Source organism: Lacerta agilis, chromosome 5 (assembly GCF_009819535.1).
Source record: "Lacerta agilis isolate rLacAgi1 chromosome 5, rLacAgi1.pri, whole genome shotgun sequence".
NCBI lineage: Eukaryota > Metazoa > Chordata > Lepidosauria > Squamata > Lacertidae > Lacerta > Lacerta agilis.
In genome coordinates, this window is record NC_046316.1 from 46486779 (window position 1) to 46507997 (window position 21219).

At 37.4% G+C, this 21219-nt stretch overlaps 1 protein-coding gene across 3 annotated transcripts in view; it reads right to left on the reverse strand.

The window, feature by feature from the left end:
* Positions 1–21219, reverse strand: part of ATRNL1 (attractin like 1) — a 505113-nt gene that overhangs the window by 293490 nt on the left and 190404 nt on the right. For all 3 annotated transcript variants that reach the window (XM_033149571.1, XM_033149570.1, XM_033149569.1), the window contains 3 exons: positions 10816–10910; positions 8354–8432; positions 4140–4297 (listed from right to left, as the gene is read on the reverse strand). In XM_033149571.1, the coding sequence (XP_033005462.1) occupies positions 4140–4297; positions 8354–8432; positions 10816–10910 (332 nt within the window). The remainder of the gene's footprint in view (positions 1–4139; positions 4298–8353; positions 8433–10815; positions 10911–21219) is intronic.

Below are 21219 nucleotides of genomic sequence, written 5' to 3' on the forward strand. Positions count from 1 at the left end.
ATTTATAATATTCGCATATAGCCATATTACTAACAGTCACCCTGAAGGCATTAAGGTGTTTAGAAAATTGAACCTTGAACAGTAAATCACTGTTATTACATTACTTACATTGCTGTGAATGGCTCTATGTGCAGCCTCTTGAGCATGTATGTGTGTGTGCATGTATTCCTTCTATGTGAAAATAAGAAACAGCCTTAAGCCTTAGCATACAAAATGGCTCATGTTCTTCTTCAGCAATTGACCTATAATATTTGCTTTTGTTACATAATGAAAAAAGTTCAGTTCTTCAGAAGTTTTTTGGTTAGGGGTTTCCAAATCTACTGAAAATCTGCCTTAATGGACAGTGAGATCGGTGTTGTAAATATATTTGTTGTTAACCTTTTAAAATATATATTTGCAGAAATCAAGCCAATAGATCTGTAAGACAGTTTATCACAGAGTCACAGGGCAGGTGCAGACCACAGGCGATCAAGTTCAAGTTCCCATTCAGAGAGGGGATTATTGGAGAAAATACAAGTTGCAAAAAGGTTTATAAGTTAAACTGTCTGCTACAGGTCTTGGAAATAAAAGCTTAGCAAACGCAGGTGATTAGGCATTGGGTCTCACCCAACCCAAGTATTCCAAAGTCATCAGCATCAGCCTTCCATCACAAGGTTAGACCCTTCCATATACTAAGCCCCTTCTTTCAGATCCTCAGATTAACATTCATAATCCAGTTTTAGGTATATCATAAGTAGTTAGTCAATAAATACACTTTCATTCACAGCTGTGCAAATAGATATTGATGAATCAAGCAACTGAGCAAAGCCACATTGACAGAGGTCTCAAAACATCATAAAAGAACAGTTAACAATTCCAAATGTAGCACACATTCATACCCAGAGCACAAGTCATGAAGGCCCAATTTAAACAATACTTATTCCACACACACACACACACACACTTCTATATGTGCCAAGCCTGGTAGCAGGTTTTGGCCTCAAATACCATTGTAGTGCATCCCTCTCTCCCAGAAAGTTATAAATGGTAACACCCAAACCAGATCAGTGAAGACCTCGTTTAAATAAATGTGCCATATCAACTTTGCTTGTTTCATCTCCTACATCAGTTCCTGGATAGTGATAGTGATAGTGACCACAATAGTTCATGCTCTCATAAGCTCCTAATTCAATTACTATAAAATGCTTTGTGTGGAGGTGCCCTTAAACATGCCTTGGAAACTGCAAGTGGTATGAAACATGGCTGTTAAGACTGTTATATGGTGCACTGAGTTAGAGTCATACAACAATACTTCTGTTCTGAGTTGAAGGTGTTATGAAGTCCTTAACAACTTGGAAAATGGGTAACTGAAGAAACACCTCTCCCAAAACTATCCTATCCAAGCAATGGTATTTTCAGGGGCAAACCATATTTGGGTGTTACATATGATATGGTTACATGGGAGAGGGGTTTTCTGTACTAGCACCCCACTTGTAGAATTTCCTCCCCACTGAGAGCCACCTGGCAACAATCTTGCTTTCATTTTGGCACCATGTTAAAACTCCCATTTTTACTTCTTAGATGTGTGGTTTGCATGGTCTACTTTGAAGACCACAGATGAAAAACCTTTCACTGCAAAAGTTCTAAATCAGCCTTCCTCAACCTCAGCCCTCCAGATGTTTTTGGCCTACAACTCCCATGATCCCTAGCTAGCAGGACCAGTGGTCAGGGATGATGGGAATTGTAGTCTCAAAACATCTGGAAGGCCAAGGTTGAGGAAGCCTGTTCTAAATGAAAATCCACTGCTATCTGGGCTTTGTATTTTAAACCTGTTACTTAATCATACTGTTTAAAGGAGGAGAAAAATAATGTTTTCCTATCATACTATTTTCGGCAAAAAAGGTCTCATATCATTATGACATAATTTCTGCATGATTTCTGTAGATATTACACATTGTAAAATATTATATTGAAATCTCAGGGTAAGCAAGAGAGGACACTACTGAACTGGAAACTTCATTGGAAAGTTCTTTTTGCTGAAGAAGGCATTCTGAAATAGCTCTGAACCACTAATGTTCGAAACAATCATTTTTATGTTGTGTGTTCAACAGTGCAGAAAGAATTAAGACCAATACATGTAGAATTTTATTGCAGTGTTTTATATTGTTACACATCTGAAGTACATTGCCTTTGAAACTGTGGGGGAGAAAACATATTTGACATTTCTCTCCCATTTTAGTCCATTTGTATTTTTAAAGTTTACACCAATGTCAAATTTTAACCTCAGTATTCATGTAAAGAGCTTTTGAGGAAGGCAGTATGTTTTCTGCATGTATTCATTCACCTAGATATATGTAATTATATAGAACATATTCTAAATATATATAATATATAAGCAAGAACTACCTTCTATGCATGATTCTGCCATTTAATTCCAGCTGCTAACCGATTAAATTATTCATTGTTTGAGTAAATGACCTAACAAAAATTAGTTACGCTTTAGTGATCTTTGACCATCCTTGCACACATATTTTCTGCAATCAAGTTCTTAGCCTTTGGATTGTTTGTTTTGAATTAACATAGCAATCACTCTCTGTCACTGTCTGTCAGTCCATAGCAAGCTAATGCTATATGAAGACAGGTGATACAAATATGATTAAAAAATAGCCTAACCTAGTAACAATATTTATAAACCAGCTCATTATCTTATTCCTTGTGAATAGCTTATTTTTCCCACTGGAATGGGTTTCTGAGATTATGGGAGCTGTAGTCCAAAACATATCAAGGGCACCAGGTTGGGGAGGTCAAACAAGTCAAAATTAAACTTGTTTATGGTCATGGCTTGTTAACAAGCTATGGTTTTGCATTACATCTGAAACCGGGTTAATATCTGATGTCTCTGCCCATGGTCTCCACATACTAATTAGCTGGGCAAACAAAATGGGAACAGTTTTTTTTAAAAAAAAAAATTAAGAATTTTAATTTCTGATCCTGTCATAAATGCCTGACACATCAGTCTCATGGAGTCTATTGTACATTTCTATGTATCCCTGAGCCCAAGAACAAAGCAATATTGACTTAAATAATATTTTGAGGATGTGTTGGGTTTTTTGACTACGTGCTGGTTTGCAGCTTCCCTCAGTCCACAATTAAGAGTTGGCTGAAAGCCAAGAAGTCTGAGCAGAGGAGTTAATCTGCCTGGAGATATGGGACCCTGGAGACAGGTCTGCTATTGGACGAGGTCACCCATATAGGCACGATGACTCATGACTTTCCTGTGGCAAGCTAGAGAGTAGATAGTGGAGAGTCAGTGAGTGGAGTTTGTTCAGAGAGAGAGAGAGAGATAAGATCCATGTCTGTATCCTGTATATAGTAACTTGTGAGTCTGCTGTAAATAATAAACATCTGTAGTTAACCAAGTTACTAGTAGCAGCGTCTTGTTCCTGCTTCATCCTGCGCAACTTGCAACCGAATGCTTCCTGAAAGTCTGCATGTACTCTGCTATATCCAACTGGTCATAGTTGCGATACTCCAACAGATTGAACTTTTGGGTTTCAACCCTATACCACCTTACCTAGAAGTAAGCCTCATCACACTTACCTCTGAATAGGCATGTATATGTTTACACTGTTAGATGGCAAAAGAAGTATTAGAGAAGAGACACTGTAGCTAAATTTAAACATTTTGTTCATCTTAAATCAAATGCTTCAAACTTTGTTTTATTGTTATGGAATACTTGGGTCCATGTACTAAATAATTATATATTTTCATAATCTTTGCATATATCCCAACATATATAAATAGGTAGGTGAAAGGTAAGGAGTTTTGTATCACAGCAGCAGCTAGGAACAATATGACTAAGCAGTTGAGTCTAAGTTTACATTCTGTAGTAGTATAAACTTTTTTCTTTCAGCAATCACGTCTCATTAATTCACAAGGTTTTCAGAGAACTACTTGTTTTTAAAAATGATTTAAAACCCATGCATTTAAAAAAATATGAACCACACAGATTTAACACTAAAGGAAACACCACAAGGCACTCACAATGACAGGGCCTTCCTCCATAGACAATACAGCCAGTTTTGCATTTCTGGTGGTCAGATCAGAGGAAAATGTTAACTTAATATAACAGAAGTATCATAGTTGTTATTTATACTAACCTGTATTTTGATTGGCCATGAAAAGTTGCTGACATATACATAGAAAGTGATATTTGGGTTGCTCCGAAAGTTGAATTTTTCACAGGAAAAACTATCTCTGTATTCCTTTATATTAGCCCTTGAAACTACTGGAATCTCTTCTCCCGATATCGTTCCAGCTATGAGAGTACATAAAAATAATGAAAAGCAAGCCCATTTAAAAAAAATTAGCTGGTAGACCATTCCATCTCAAGGACACACATGCTGGTGCACAACAATAAAACTAACAGGTATCTAGATATCCATTACTATAACAAAACTGTAGACTGAAACAAATGTAAATTCCTCAAAGCTGCTTAATTCCACCCAGTCCAAGGAAGGAGAAACAGCAACAATTTCAGAAAATGCACATTCAGCCTTGGATGAATATTCAGGAGAAAAGAACACTGAATTGTGCTGGACAGCTAAGAGTTCCTTTCTGCATACTTTGCTGCTTGAATCAAGCACACAGTTCATATGATCAAGACAGCACACTGGATTCATCTTTAAAATCATGATGGGATATTATGGGGAAAGATATATAAAGTATAACATCTCTATAAGTAACTTTTATACATTTTCAAAAATGGCATGAGGAATATAAAACAAACATTTATACATATATCCTTTATATACTAGCAAAGTTTATGAATAGTTGTTCAGATATTATGAATGATTAATGAAACATATAATGGATTTGAAAGTTATACCAACTTTATCCCATTTCACCACACAGCTAATACAGTTTCCTCAAGTAAGTTACACTAAAATTGAATAAGTTATTCAAGTGTGTAAAAATATGTATTTGTCCTGATTGTGAAATATTGCTTTAGTATCTCAACTATTCTTAGGACATCTCATATTCAACTAGATAAACCTATTCCATTTGTAAGACATGAGACTCTTCAGCAATTCTGTTTGATCTGTAAATTGCTGAGCTGGAAAAAAAGAAACAAAGGATTCCCCCCCCCCAAAAAAAATTAGGGGATTTCAAGCAACAATGAAGTAAAAGAAACCACACCTCAGAGAAAGTATTATTAATTGGGAAACACAAATTTGATAGCAAACAAGAGACCGCCTCTGCTTCTGAGGAAGACCTTTCATCACCTACAGACAGCCACCCAATCTTAAACAACTCCTCACCCACAATAATACAACAACAGGACTCAACATGGACACTGGTACTAGAGACTGCAATAAAACCAGATGCCAACTTTGCTGCCACATAAACCCGGACAACACCATTATTGGCCCCAACAACATCAAACATACCAGCTCAGGATTATTTAACTGCTCATCTTCTAACATTGTGTATGCAATCAAATGCCAACAGTGCCCTTCAGCTTTCTATATTGGCCAAACAGGCCAAACCCTACACCAAAGGATAAGAACAAACTTAGTTGGTCTCTAAGGTGCTACTGGAAGGATTTTTTTATTTTTTATTTTGTTCTGATATGCTGAGTACAGTGTGGGGTGGAGGTTGCAGGAAGAACAGCAGGGGGGGGGCATTTGTCATTTTGCTTCTGTAAGTATTCTCTAGACTCGTGGAGGGGAAAGTACTGGGGAGAAACCAGCTGGAACAAAGGATTTCAGTGGGAAATGGGTGAATCAATCTATTAAGCTCCCCTTCCCAAATGGGTGAATGAATGTATTAAGCTCCCCTTCCCATGCTGCTTCTCCCTTCAGGTGACACCTGCACTCACTTTCATTGCTGGAAGCAATCATGAGAATGAAAATTCCATATTTACCATGCATCTAGTTCCACACTAAACAGAATTAAGATTCAACAATGTACACTTTAGAAATCTGGAGTGGGGCGAGAATCCGAGACCAGAGGGAGGAGAAGGTGTCGCAGGATTGGAAGAAATTTAAGGACTATTTAGTTAAATGTGTAAAATTGAATATTTGAGCAGAGTTAGCTAGTAGAATCGGCTTCAGCATGTTTATGTCAGATAAAATAGTGCATCAGAAGTTTAGAGGTAAATATTACGATTGTGTAAGAATATATAAAGATACTGAGTTTAAGTGAGAAACTATATTTGTTTAATTAACTTAAAGTTTAATGAGAGACAAGATTATGATTTGTGGAAAAAGATACAAAGCTACCCAAGTTATATACTAGTTATGAATGCAGGAGGGGGAACGGGGGAAGCCAAAAAGGTTGAAAAGAAGATAGAATTAAGAAGAAGATTAAGATAGGTGTGTGTTTAGTTATGCATTTGTGTTTTTCTTATGTTTATTGTCACTGTTATTGTTATTGTTGTTGTTTATTGTTTGTTGTTTATTATGTATTTCTGTATTGTTCTTTGTTTATATATGGAAAATAATAAAATCTTATAAAAAAAAATAGAAATCTGGAGTGGGAGTCCCACATTCTGCTTCATCAGTAAATGTTTGCATAGTAAATCATCCCTCGATTTACCTAACAGTGTGTACAGGGGTGGGAATATGTGCTGCAGCACAACTCCCAATGTCTCTATGTGCACTGCAACCCCAAAATTGTACTTATTTAGTGCAAAGGTCTGAAAGTGTCTTGTAAGCACATTTGCAAGCCTCCTTACAGTTAGGAACAATGCCTGATTATGAAGAGGCTTCTTAAATACTTGAAAGCTGCTCTCTGACCTTCATGCTAAACATGCAAAAGTCAGGCTTGAGGGGGTATAACTAGTAACAGAGGTGGGACCAACAGCTGTGCCCCAGCCTGCTGCAAATTTTCACCCTTGCATTTGCAGGATGAATACCTGAAGAGGATTTGTGTCACTGTATTTTTTATATGGACTGCAAGAAGATCAAACCTATCCATTCTGAAGGAAATCAGCCCTGAGTGCTCACTAGAAGGACAGATCCTGAAGTTGAGGCTCCAGTACTTTGGCCACCTCATGAGAAGAGAAGACTCCCTAGAAAAGACCCTGATGTTGGGAAAGATGGAGGGCACAAGGAGAAGAGGACGACAGAGGATGAGATGGTTGGACAGTGTTCTCGAAGCTACTAACATGAATTTGGCCAAACTGCGAGAGGCAGTGAAGGATAGGCGTGCCTGGCGTGCTCTGGTCCATGGGGTCACGAAGAGTCGGACACGACTGAACGACTGAACAACAACAACAACAATTTTTTTACATGTTTAAACACAGACACACATAGAGAGAGGCTAACTGAAGGACAAGGGTGCATAGCACAGGTCTCTTAGTGCTAGTTTTATGCAGTAATGAAACTTTGTCTCATTTTACTGAAAATCATAGGAATTTCTTTAGGGAACAGGCCCACGGCACAACCTCCCTAGTAGCGCCCTAACTTATTAATATCAAGCTCTTCCTATTCAGCAGCTTGTGGTAGTGCACCTAGGTATGACACACAATCTGTAATGCTAGCACAGATCTCAGAAGAAGAGGGAGTGCAGGTCTGCAAAATACAGAGATATACAGTGGATACACAATGTGGAGCTACACCTGGCTGCAATTCATCAGTGTGTGCGCACCATATGTTCACAAATGTGCATCTCCCTTTCAAATGTTGCAGTGTTCCACAGGTAAAACCATAATTGACACCTGGAGAAACAGATCTGTCACATAAAGTGTGAAGCGCCTCATGTTCTTAACCATTCTGCATAATTAATTAAAAATGCAATCAATGGTGCTCTCCTTGGATATATTTTCAGAAAGTCAACAGAACCAATTCAAAGAAACTTTCTAAACAAAGCTTTTTATTAAAGCCAATGGAGAAATTGGGTTCAAAAGTTTGAAAAAAAAGATAAGCAGGTTCTTTTATCAGCACACACAGAAGGATTTTATTGTTTGATATCAACGTTAAGGTTAATAATTAAATTCCAGGCTTGAACACTGAAACAAAGAAATTAAAATCTCAGTCTCTGCAGTAGTTAAGAAAGTAATTTATCTTAATTAAAATCACTGCGTTCATAACACTGCCATTCTAAAAATTTAAAGAGCATACAAGGTTTTGCTACCGAAGTAATTTTAATTGAATAGGGAAGAAAGTTAACATGTTAATGAACCTTTATTCAGATTGCAAATTATCTGAGTTTTAAGTAATATCGTTAATAATGGCATAATGAGCCTGGAAAAAGAATACATTTTATTAAGCTTTACTAATAAGAAACAAAAAGGCAATCATGTAAATATAGTTAGATGATAAGTAGTTGAGGGAATATGGAAGTAGAAATATATTATGGGCTTTCTTACCTGTAGAGCCAATTGACCAAGTGATATTCAGGTTGAAGTTGTTTGATGCATTAATTGATATGTCCAAATTTTTGTTTGACTAAAAAAATTAAAAAGAAAATATGAAAATTACGCAAGACTATTGCTTAAACAAGCAATGACCTTATTTCAACTACAGTTGTTCAAACATATGCCCTGATCTTAAACACACTGGGCATGCTCCACTGACGTAGTTTTTCACATGCTACAGCTGATAACAGTGAAGGCCTCCATGAACTTGCAAAACTGCCATAGCTAGTAACGGAAGCTCTTTGTGCATGTTACCGTATTTACTAGAGTCTAATGCACCATCGAATCTAATGCACACTTCAATTTTCAGAACCTTGAAACCAAAAATAAGTATTTGCCGGCAAATGTAAATGTTCCATCAAATCTTATGTGCATCTTAATATTAGCAACATAACTGGGCAAAAAAAGTGAGCATTAGGCCTAGATTTGAGTAAATATGGTAGTTTCTGGAGTGCAATCACTACTGATTTCAAGGGGACTTCCCATTGATTTGCTAATGGACAATTCCCCACAGCCACCAAAAAGCTGTTCTTCTACAGCAGGCTTCCTCAAACTCGGCCCTCCAGATGCTTTGAGACTACAATTCCAATCATCCCTGATCACTGGTCCTGCTAGCTAGGGATTATGGGAGTTGTAGGCCAAAAACATCTGGAGGGCCGAGTTTGAGGAAGCCTGTTCTAGAACAAGTAGGCTGCTTATCATCAATAACAGAAGAAAGGAGAAGTAGTACCTTCCCTGCCCTTGCTAGTGAAGCTGCAGAGTTCTAGGAAATGGCTGATTACATCAGGATGTTAGCTAATAAACTCAGGAATGTTTAACTGAAAAGGAATATATCCAAGAGAGTATAAGACTAACAACCTATTTCACATGATAATATAAAATCCAACTTGAAATTTTTATTTAAAAGAAAGATTCAATGAAATTAACATAGACCCAAATGTTTTCCTATATTTTTTAGCTATAGTAAAGTCCAAATTAGTTGTTTTCTCAAGCAAGATTTCAGATTCACACTGTAGAAGAAGGTTGCAATCCTATACACACTTACCTGGGAGTAAGTCCAACTGAAGTCAATGAGCTTACTTCTAAGCAGATATGCATAGGATTGCACGGTAATTTGGTTAATTCATAATTAAGGTGTGGAGCACCTCTTCAAATTGCATGCTCCTAAGAAATAAAAGCTCAGCCATCAATGTAAATAGCTCTACAAAAAGGCATCTAAATCACTACTATATCTGTAAAGTATGTGATATTATTAGGAAAAATACTACGAACTGCAGCATTCCCATCTCACAGCCACACAAGATATGTTTCAAGTTAATGTGTTGCTGATGAGTGTTTTCAGAGCAGAATTATTGCACTTCTCAGATCTGCTAAAGCATGAGGAATAATTTTACATTAACTCTGCATAGAGTTAGTGTCATTGCATAGTTAAAGGTTTTTAAATTTATCATGTAGTTATTAACAATATTTTATACTGCCCATTAACAAACATTTATCTGCAGTGTACAGAAAATAGTTAAAATAAGAATACAACATGAATATAAAAATGAGTATCAGAATATAAGCAGGATAAAACCAACAACAGTGAAAACAGTAGTTTCCAAGGTCTAAAAAGCACAAAAACATGTTTCTAAAACTGAAAAATCTGGGATATATAGTCTACACCAGCTCCCAAAAAGTCTACAGTGTAAGCACCAGGTTAGCATGCCCATCAGTGAGAGGCCCTCTCCCTAATGGCTACCACTTCACTAGTAGAGATACCTGGAGAAGGACCTCTGAAAATGAACTTCGGGTCTTGAGAAGTATATATGGGTATTCTGGCTTTTAAAACAGCAACAGTTTAAATATGGAATGAACACACACACTTTATTTAACTTCTATAAACATCTCCACTATCCACTGCCTTGTCCAAGGAAAAATAAATATGTTTCACACCTTACAGTACTATCCTAACCACATCTACTAAGACATCAGGCCTACTGAATTCAATAGGGCTTACTCCCAAGTAGGTGGCAAGGGATTAATTGCAGTGACAAGCAGCTATTCATCAATCAGCTCTGCATACAAGTGAGGAGGCACTGTGACATGCTCCACTGCAGAAACCAGTATGAGAGCATTAAGAAACATTTGGGCATCTGCAGGAGTGAGACAACTTAATTTACATAAGTGTGAAATGGAAATTGATTTGAGTCCTAATGAATGAGGATATATATCTCACTTCAAAATCTGAGTTCTTGATTATTCAAACCCTGAAGAAACCACTTGTTTTCCCTGAACTGGAAGTTGTTTATATCATCCCTTCTTACTACCTTTTAGTTCTTACAAACAGATTTAGAAAAGCACCAGATATAATGGATACCTAGTCTATGACCACTAAATAATCATATTAGAGGCAGTTACTTAAATTAGCTCACCTGTTCAGGATTTGCAATGAAGTTTATGGCAGTGTGATGGCGATCATCTTCTTGTAATAAACTGAAGGTAAACTGGTAGTCAATCAGTAAGCTGTCTGTGGACAAACATTTAGAAATTAGCAGATGAGATTGTCTTATATTCAGATGTATCTGAAGAAGTGTGCATGCACACGAAAGTTTATACCCAGAACAAACTTAGTTGGTTTCTAAGGTGCTACTGGACAATTTTTTTGTTTTTTTTAGTCATGAATATTGTACATGGTTCTTCACTTGATTTATTAGTGCTTTTATAATGAAAATCATCCATTTTGACCAGAGACAGATGTTCCAATAGACTAACAAGACCCTGGACTACAGCCCATGATTTTCATAATATGGCACTGAACCAGTCTGCTAATTTTCACCTAAAAGTTTATCAGTTAAAAGGGTCCTTTCCAGTGGTATTTGTAATGTTGCTGGGGTTTTTTATGATGATGAGAGTGGTGGTGGTGGGGAGGTTGGTAAGTGGTCCACTGAGACCTGTCCCCCTGCAATTTTTAAGTGGTTCATGAAACCACAAAGTTTGAGAAGCACTGCTCAATTAATACTGTATGATTGGGAGATCATGGAATTGACCTGCAAATCTTTTCTCCTTTCTGTGGCATTCCATTGGTCTGCTCAGTCCTTCTATCTCAAGCCACAGCATAGAAAGAAGCAGGTGGAGTGCAACAGTACTATGGGTCAGAGTAAAATATTGCCAGATTCTTACCATGAATTCTATTAAAATTTATTAAATATTCCTGTAAAGCTGTACTATGCAATATATCTGAGTCACACAGCACAAAGATCCATGAATTCTAATCATGGTCATACCTTTCCTAATATACTTTTGCATTTCAACTGTTATCATTCTTGGATAACAGTCCTGGCAGGAGTCCTAATTTGCCTTTGATGTCATTATCCCCAAAACATGTTCTTGAACTTCTAGGACAGTGACAACTATCAGGAGAAAAAGACTTGCCACAAACCACTTGAGTAGCTATCATCCCACATTGTCGAAATGTTCTTTAGAGCAAACTACTGTAACTGCAAGAGGAAAGCAGTCATTCCCCCATTACCCATGCATAGGAAGTACCGACCCAAAGCAACAACAGAAATATCAAGATGATAACACAGAACCTACCCCACATAAAATGCAAGAGCGCATAATTTCTCCTTAACCACAATTCCACAGCTCACTAGTCAGGAGGCATACACATAGAAACCCTTAGTAGTTTTCTCAAGAGAAAGGTTAAAGTACCATCTGAATGCCAATGATTTTACAGAGAACACCCACAAATCACATTTCTATTGGTGCTTTAAACATACACCACTCTTCACCCCCCCCCAACTAATATTATGCTGATCTTGAGCATGGAATTGAGCCCTCAGTGAGCATATACTTCTGACTAAACTGCACTCTTGTCATGCCCCAATTCCACTTAACACTGACTTAACATTATGCCATTAATGTCTTTGCTACACCATTATATCATCAAAATACCTTTACTTCAATGGTGTAATTTGGAGATCCACCGACATAAGAAATTTAGTAGCAATCCTAACTTCTTCCACCAGCATCAGTCAGGGAATATGTCACCAGTATTAGCAAAATTGATGCCTTAATTTAAGAAGAATGGGTGCCATTTTCTCTGTTAGGTTTCCTTCAGCTATATCCAATTACTAATGTCAGCCACAGGAGTGCTACATTAATTTAACATAAATACCAAAGGAAAAGAAAGCAGCTCAGCTGGGAGTGAAATTTTAGATTTCCATACCCAGCCATAACATTTATGAGGTTATCTGCAGTTTTATAATTTTTGCTCATAAGTTTCAGTATGGGATAGCTTCCCCGAGAGGTTATGTTTCAATGATATTACATCTTACAGGTGTCTGTGATATTTTAAAAAATTAAGATGTGGTAAAATATTGAACCTGAACAAGCAGCATATCACATTGCTATTTTTTTATGCAAAAGAAGCAAAATCCATGTAACAACACCTGTTTACCTTGGTATATTAACAGAAGGTTCATTTTATTACCAAAATTCTTCTATTAGTAAACATGCCTGCACAAAGACTTTTAATTCTATCACAAACATTTAATCAAAGGTACATATTATATATCCATAACCTTTGCATTCAAAACACAGACTATTCAAGAGCCTGTTTGAGTTTACATAAGACAGATTCACAAAAACAAATTACTTTAATTAGGAAAGAAGCCTGTATTGATTGTGACCAAATTAAAGTGAGATGTTTAGCATTAGGAGAGCAGAAAGGCTGATGACTTTAAAGCAGCCAGACATTATGTTCCTATCATCTCAGCGGCATCCATGTTAAAACAGCTTAAGCAACAGTATCAAGGGTGCATCACTGGAGTAGGTAAAAGGGCCACAACACAGGGAAACTAATATAGGATTTGTTATCAGGAACCACTCAGTCATTGTTAGTATGCACAAGTGGAATTTTGGATGAGCCCTGAGCCACATTACTTGTGGTCATGACAATGGAATTCCAGCAAAGAACAACATACAGCTAATTTCTCTGGCATGCTTTGTGCCTTAATTTATTTGTTCCCCAAGTGGTCAAGCTAATTACATAAAGGGAATAAAAAGGAAAGCACAACCATGGCAACAGATAAAATATATTAGCACTTTACCCCAATTAATATAAAAGGGGTTCTTGTGAATTACTGGTAGAATGACATCTTGACTCAGGGAGGGAAGGGAGAAAGAGAGGGGGAGAACCAATGGTTTTCTTGACAGGTGGATCTTGAGGTATTCAAGTGCTTGAAATGCAACCATTTAAGAGGTCCCCCCATATTTGAACAGCATATGGTTTATACAATGTAATCATATGTAAACAATTCCATCCTAGAACGCAAAAAAATTCACAATGTCAATGTGCCAATGTGCATGGTGAATAAACTGTAGACAAACACTTCTGTTTTGGCTACAGATCTGTAAGTATTATATTGTTCTGCAGCTTGAAATATATACTTAATGAAGTACTTGAATCAAAATATTCAGATTCATCTTTACTTTCAAATCTTTTCGTTCTTATACATGTGTAATTCACAGTATGTTTTTCAATAGTAGTAATTAAAAAAAACAGTGTTAATTATAATGGATTTTCTTAAAGAGCTAGCTGTTAAATGTCTCACATTCAATACAGATTTCCTTCTTAAGTATGAGACAAAGTTTAATGAGGAGCAGAAGTTGAACTATACATTGATTTTTATGGTATTAAAATACCCGTTATATTTTAAATAATTGCTAATTTATCGATTTTGAAATACTCTATAAAAAGTATTTTTTTTAATTATTATGTTTACGTCTGCCCCTTATTCTTCCTCTGACCACTCACTGTCATCCCACCATCAATCCTCTGACTCTGAGCCTTCTTCCCTTGGCAGTTCCCCAGTTAGTGCCTCCCACCACTCCTCTGCACCCAGCCAGTCCACGACACCATTTGCTAAGCATGTGTGTGTATGCATATTTTCTTTTCTATCACACCTTGTATAGGCAATTACATGACTTCAAACTCAGTATAAATATAAATACTGCACTAAGTCAAAGCAGAAACTTTTTACACCCACTATGGACTCATTAAGGTCTACAAAAGATCAGGACCATTCTCAAGCAAGCAGTGCATATAAATAATTTGAACATTTTGCTACAGATAGAAGAGACATTAGTGGTGATTCCTCTGAAAAAGAAAAGTTAACACAGGCACAGAAGTACTTCATCTGGATAAGCAAGAGTTGTCCGAATCAGCTCCACATGTCTGCAATGAGCACTGTAAAACTATATCTCAAGAACTAAAGGAAAACCACTATTTAAGGAAGGAAATAAAAGTCTAAGAAAAGCATGTAAGCAACCATTTAATTTCAGTAAAGCTGCTCAATTAAGGAGCAATTCACTTTCTAGTGAGTGTAAATGACTCTAGAGCAGGTTAACGGGTATTTTGTTTTCGTATCCTGTGGGGAATATAGACATTGTTCCTAGTCAAATCCATATAAGATATTGCCTTAACATTTGGCCTCTTGAAATGTTTGGCTGTAGCCCATAAATGCTCAGGAAAACAACATACTGAGGGCAAACCTAAACCTCCAGAGAGGCAATGTTAATGCAGTAAACTATTAATCCAACTACTGCCAACACACGAAAGTCACTTTTTCCATTTAACAAATGGAATTTTGTAGTATATGGCTCTTCCAATCAACTACAATAGTATACTTGATGTAGGAGGCATTAAAATAGTGCATTTTTTAAACCTCTTCAATGTCCTGTCTCTCTCTCTGGATGAAGGACTCGGACTATATTCTCTACCAAGAACTTTTAAGGCTCAAATCTGTACAGTACGGAAGCGAGGCAAGGATCAATGACACAGCAAGTGCAAGGCATGACTACGCATGCTATGGTACTGATCCCACAAGTGACTTGTCTCCTGGGCAACTATTATAAAAAAGTGAGAAAGGAATGACTTCAGCATGGCAAGTAGGATGTTTCTTTAGACTGGGCAAGCAAATGGGAACTCCTTTGGGTGAGCTGGGCTGAGCCTGAGCTGTCTGTTTGCACTAGAGCTAGTATCTCCAAGTCCTAGGATTGTGTAAGTTTATGCTTGCTTGCAAAGAAAAAGCAGGTCATGGCAAGTTCCTTTTTTCTAGAAAAAATGTTGCCAGTACTCATTGGCAGCTCCTATGCCCGCTGTACCCCAACCATCATGAGCACCACCAGCGTGGTGACCAGGGTGCCCTGGGCCAGCAGCAGAGCACAGTGCACAGTGAGGTAAGCTTGTCACAAACTGCGCTTCCCACTCTTGTGCTCCTTGGGGAACAGGACTCGTGTGCTTCAGCCAGTCCCAGTAGGTGGCGGCCAGACTCTGGTGGGATTTTGTTCATGCAGCGCCTCCCCATGCAGATGAGCATCTCTGGGCAGGGAGATGCCAGTACTGTGAACCAGTGAGTACCGCAAGCGCTGGCCATGACTAATTAAGGGTTACTGTCTGCACCTAGATCAGTCAGAAGGAGCTGCCAGTGACTCAGCACAAAGTACTGTAGAGTATAAGTAGCCCTGTATTTGTAATGAAGCTGGGCTGGGCTGGCACTGATCTATGTTGAATTTCTGCAGGGAGGCTATTTGCTGAGAAGACCTATTTCTAAGCTGTCTGCCTAGAACTAAAGGCAGTCAGAGGTAGGAACTGCATTGTACTTTTTACTGAACTACCTGTCAGCGCTAAGGAGACTCAGCTTCCATAAAGTATGATTAGTCTGCATACTATCAGTGGTTGGTTGCTTTGGGGGGGGGGCAATTGCATTTTGCTGGTGTCAGCAGCACTGCATTTAACTGAGACAGGGAGGGACAAGGCAAAGCAAGGGCAAGGCAGTGGAACTCTCTGTTGGTAGCAGCCAAAGGAAAGCTTCTAAAATATATCTGTGCTAGTTTTGCTCACTTGTTTAATAAGAACAACATTGTAACATGTGTTTCATCACAATTTCCAATTTTTAAAATTATTTTTAGGAGACTTTCTAGTTTTAAACAATGAAACTATTGTATATATATATTTCTTTTGCATGCTGTACACTGTACAGATGTTGTCTTTTATTTTTGCTAAGAGTTATTTGAATACAAACTAGTCAGATCCATTTATGTTTCCAGAAGTGTGACTTTCATGATAGTGCTGTTAGCAACCATACAGAATATATCTACAGACAAAACATGCCAGAATTGTTTATTATAATACTGCTGCCAAAGCTATTTCAAATTGGCATAACTTATTTTTCTTAAGTGCTTAGGTCTATAACAGGCAGAGCTAAAAGTGAAGTTGTTTTGAGCAACTAGTATAAACTATTTTAATGTCATCCATGGTATATGGGACTCTCATAGTTCACCTGCTTGATTTTGTATCCAAATGTTACTGGACTCCAACTCCCATCACCCCTGCCCACTGACTACGCTATATAGGACTAAGAAGCTGCAGTCCCAGAGTCCACACCTGTTCCATTGGAGAAATAATCCCCATTGATCACACACAAACATTCCCTACCCAATGATATAAGTAGGTTTACATGCTTCACCTCTGATTTAGTTGGGATCATCTTCAGTCCAATGATCTCATTTTTCTGACCCCCCACTTTCAGACACTGATTTACAGCAAACACTGAAATATAAAGCTGGTTATCAGAATACTGATGGTAACTCACTCCAAAAACTATGTGTTAACCAGCCGTTTCATAAAGATGTTCATCAGAGGAATTCATTCACATGAATTCCATTTAACACCACAATCTAAACTCTAAGAAGCCATAGTGTCATCTCCAATTATACCAAATTATTTATTTATTTTTGTTTTAACAGATTAAAATAATTTGAGATCCAGCAAACCTAAACTTCAACTGGTAAATGGAGATAACAATACCAAGAGAGAGTGATGTATTCTCTGAATAACAAGATAAATTGGGGTGATGCAGATCATGATCTCACATTCCTGAACTGGATCAAGTCTCAAGGTAGATCGGGGATCCCCCTTAACTTCCAAATTGTTTGTGGTCTTGGATGTTGTTTTTTAAAAGAAACATAAAATTCATGACACCCCCTCTTTTCTTTCCAGTGAAACAAAACCAATTCAACTGTGGATATGCCCAGAGCTTGAGACAGAAGGGGAAGGAGAGGTGGGAGGATCTTGTGTTTTGACTGAAAGGTTTAGCTTTTAATCACACTGAATTATATTCCCAAGCCACCCCAATCATAATAGTTTTGGAGAGGCATCATGTAAATAAACTGAGTTATTCTTCATGTGGTACTTATTCTCCTCCAAGCTTTGGCTCCGAGAGTAGTGTGTAAAGCAGGGGTCCCCAAACTAAGGCCCGCGGGCCGGATACGGCCCAAGCGAGCCAATTATCCAGCCCGCGATGACCCCCGCCGCCCGTCGCCAGAGCACGATTTCTGTTCTTAAGCGGAGTGAAACAGATGCATTAACGAAGAGGTCTAGCAAGCGTTCTTGGGGTCAGTCTAGGAAGGCAGAGATGCTTTAGGGTTGTTTTTTGTAGGTGAAAATCTTCAAGGAGGAGAGCATTTGTGTTTTTTGCCCCATTACTAGCTAACAGTAAGAGAACTGTTGATTCACTGATGCCTTGTCAGCTTCTTGGGCAATGCAAAGAGATACAGTTTGTTTGAACATCAGTGAGCCAAATCTTGGCTTATTTAACAAGTCATAGTAAAAAAAAAACCCAAAAAACAACAACCATGGCTTATTGTTATGTTCAAACCAGGACGATTTCTGATATAATGCTTGCTGGATCAGCTAAGGATAGCACACCAGCAGGATTCCCAATCTGTTCCTAGAACCATACACAATGTTATATGTTGTTCTTATATTCAACAAATATTTTTTTAAAATGTTCACAAAATCAGGGTCAAATACTTTGTACAATGGATATCTGCAACAGGAAAATATCTGGGGCAAAATAAAAGCTACTCTACCCACTGACTTCCATGCTGGGCTTGATGCTGGACGGAACTTGATACCTGTTTTTATCTTTTTTACCTGTTATGAGTATTTGTACAATGTAGATGCAGTACATCACAGAACATTGCCAATGTTCATTGCCATATCTTTGGTGCACTTGTCCTTTCAACTACAGTGGTACCTCGGGTTAAGTACTTAATTCGTTCCGGAGGTCCGTTCTTAACCTGAAGCACCAATTTAGCTAATGGGACCTCCTGCTGCCGCCGCGTCGCCAGAGTACGATTTCTGTTCTTAAGCGGAGTTCTTAACCTGAAGCGTACTTAACCCGAGGTACCACTGTATTACATTTTTCATATGGATTTCCTACTGAAGGGCCCTCTTATTGCTATTGCCACACATCAGGCTCATAAATATTTTATTTTAACAAAGCATATTTTTTCTTCTTCCCCACAGTTCTTTGCATTAAAAAACAACCCTTTTTTATTTTACAATGGGGGAGTTGGAAAAAATATTGCTGGACAAGCTTCCAGCAATTAATTTATTACAATAAAGTCTGTTTCTACCTAGCAGAGAAAAAGGGAAGTAATTTAGAATTTTATGTTATACACTACCCTGGGATCTATCTTCAGATGAAGGGTGGTATATAAAACGAATTAAAAATGACAACATCAACAACAACAGGGCCATGAGGAATAGCCTCAGTAGAAAATGATTTCTGGCTTCCCGTGATTGCTGAATATACATCTCTTTGCCCTGGCTTTTGACACAGATGTATATTCTTAGGATCCTCCTTATTTCTGTAATTGTAAGTTGTTTTAAATATTGTGTTTTAATGTTGTGAACCACCTGGGACCTTAGGATGAAGGACAGGTAATAAATTTAACAACAACCCTAATTTAGCTCTACTATTTGAAATTCCTTAAATAGTAATAGGTCTTGAATTTGGGGTCAGATCAAAGTGCTTCTTGTAAAGCCTTTGTGAGAGTTCAAACCGAATATTCACAAAATACCTGTCTCTGTTATGATCTCCCTTGCCTCAAGGCCCAGAAGCTGCAACAGAGCCCCAGTGTAGTATCTTTTCCCAGCAGGGAATGGGACTATGTACCAGAATCTCCAGTGAGAAACTGATATTATACACATCATTCCTGGCAAGATGACAGCCTAAGGACACCCTGAAGTAAAAAATTGCAACTAGAAAAAACTGCAGAACAAAAAATTCTAAATAAGGCTATGGTTATTTTTGTCTAACACCATCATTATGTTATATCACATTTTGTGTATAAACCATCTGCTAAATCTATTATTTCCTACATATTATATTGCTACTCTAATTCAAGACACAATTTGTTCCACTAGCCATCCTTAAATACTATGGAGATTTTTAGACAGCTTTTATTCCTATATTACCAAATATTGAAAGTACAATGACAAGTTTGTGGTGATCATCACTACTACATTTAACAGTAATAAAAATAGTCTCAATCTGCAAAGTCAATTAGTGTCAGATATAATTGCTGAAACTCATTACTCCAAGTCAAGCATGACAGCTTTACAATTACAGTAGGTATTTAGTTTAAACAAATGGTGTCCCAAAAGAAAACTAGCAATAAAAAGCCAGTAGCAGAAAATCAAATTGCTAGGCCGTATCTTACACTTCACCCAAATTATTTGTGGTAGGGTTTTTTTGCCTTTGAAACCTGTCATTTTTTTAAAGTTCTTGATTGGAAATTTCAACTTCATTGATTATAATCAATTTTTGTTAATGCATACTAACATTATTTTAGAATATAAACTAATGTCCATAAAACGTTCTGAATATAACAAGCTATTTAAGTATAGTAAGACTGCCACCTAGTGCTGGATAGCACTTTCTACTATTCTTTACTAACTAATGTTTAAAGCAAGAATAGGAGGGGGTTTAATGGTATATATAAAGGGGTCACAATCTGAACTAAATGCAGGTCGGCGTTTGAACGAGGAGTGTATCTCCAAATCTAAAATGTCAGTTCCTATGATAAAGCATCGTTCTTTGTAGCTCAACAGCTCTCACATTCAGAGAAGGCAAGAAATATATCTGAAGAGAATGTTATCGACACTGCTTGGAAATTGCCATCTGTTCATTTGGTTAGATGTTCCATAGTTACAGAGAAGGTGTTCAGCCTCTGCACATGAGTCAAGTTCACAAAATATTAGCCCATCTTTCTAGTGGTCCAGTTTTTACTTGGCTCACTAAACAATTGTTAACTCAAACATCTTTTTTTCTGGGGGAAAATATAATTATCAATGATGTTGTGCTCTCACCATTTAGCTTAAATATGATTTGTTAAAACCACAATGGTGGCACCAGAGCCAACCAATTTTGCCCTATCAGTTAAAAACCATCTGTTTCTACAACTTATTCACTCATACCCAGGAGCACAGATTTTGAAACCACATGCATTGCAGATGCTGATATATGAAGTACTAATCCAAAAATTTGGATGCTTCTTTTATGATCTAGGATCCATTGACATCTATCATTTTGGCAGTTACTAAAACAAAAGAAGAATAAATGCACTGAGACAAAATACTGCATTTGCAGCCTGTCTTGGCTCATAAAACTATCATTTGCATCCAGTCAGAATTCACACATATGTGCCAAATCAATTTGTTCACTAGTCACTAAATATAATGTTGGCCTTAATCAAAATGGCTTGGGGTATGTAATATGAATGTATAAAACATTTTATGTATACAAATACCAGATATTTAGTGTGCACATATAGAGATCAAAGAGTAAAGCAAAACATCCAGCAATTTGTACCATCTGTATTTTCTTACTACACATTTATTTCGACCTTGCTTTATGTAGAGTTGTTTAGCCCAATGATTGCCTAGAATACAATCCTAACTCCCATTAGTTTAATTCAAACAT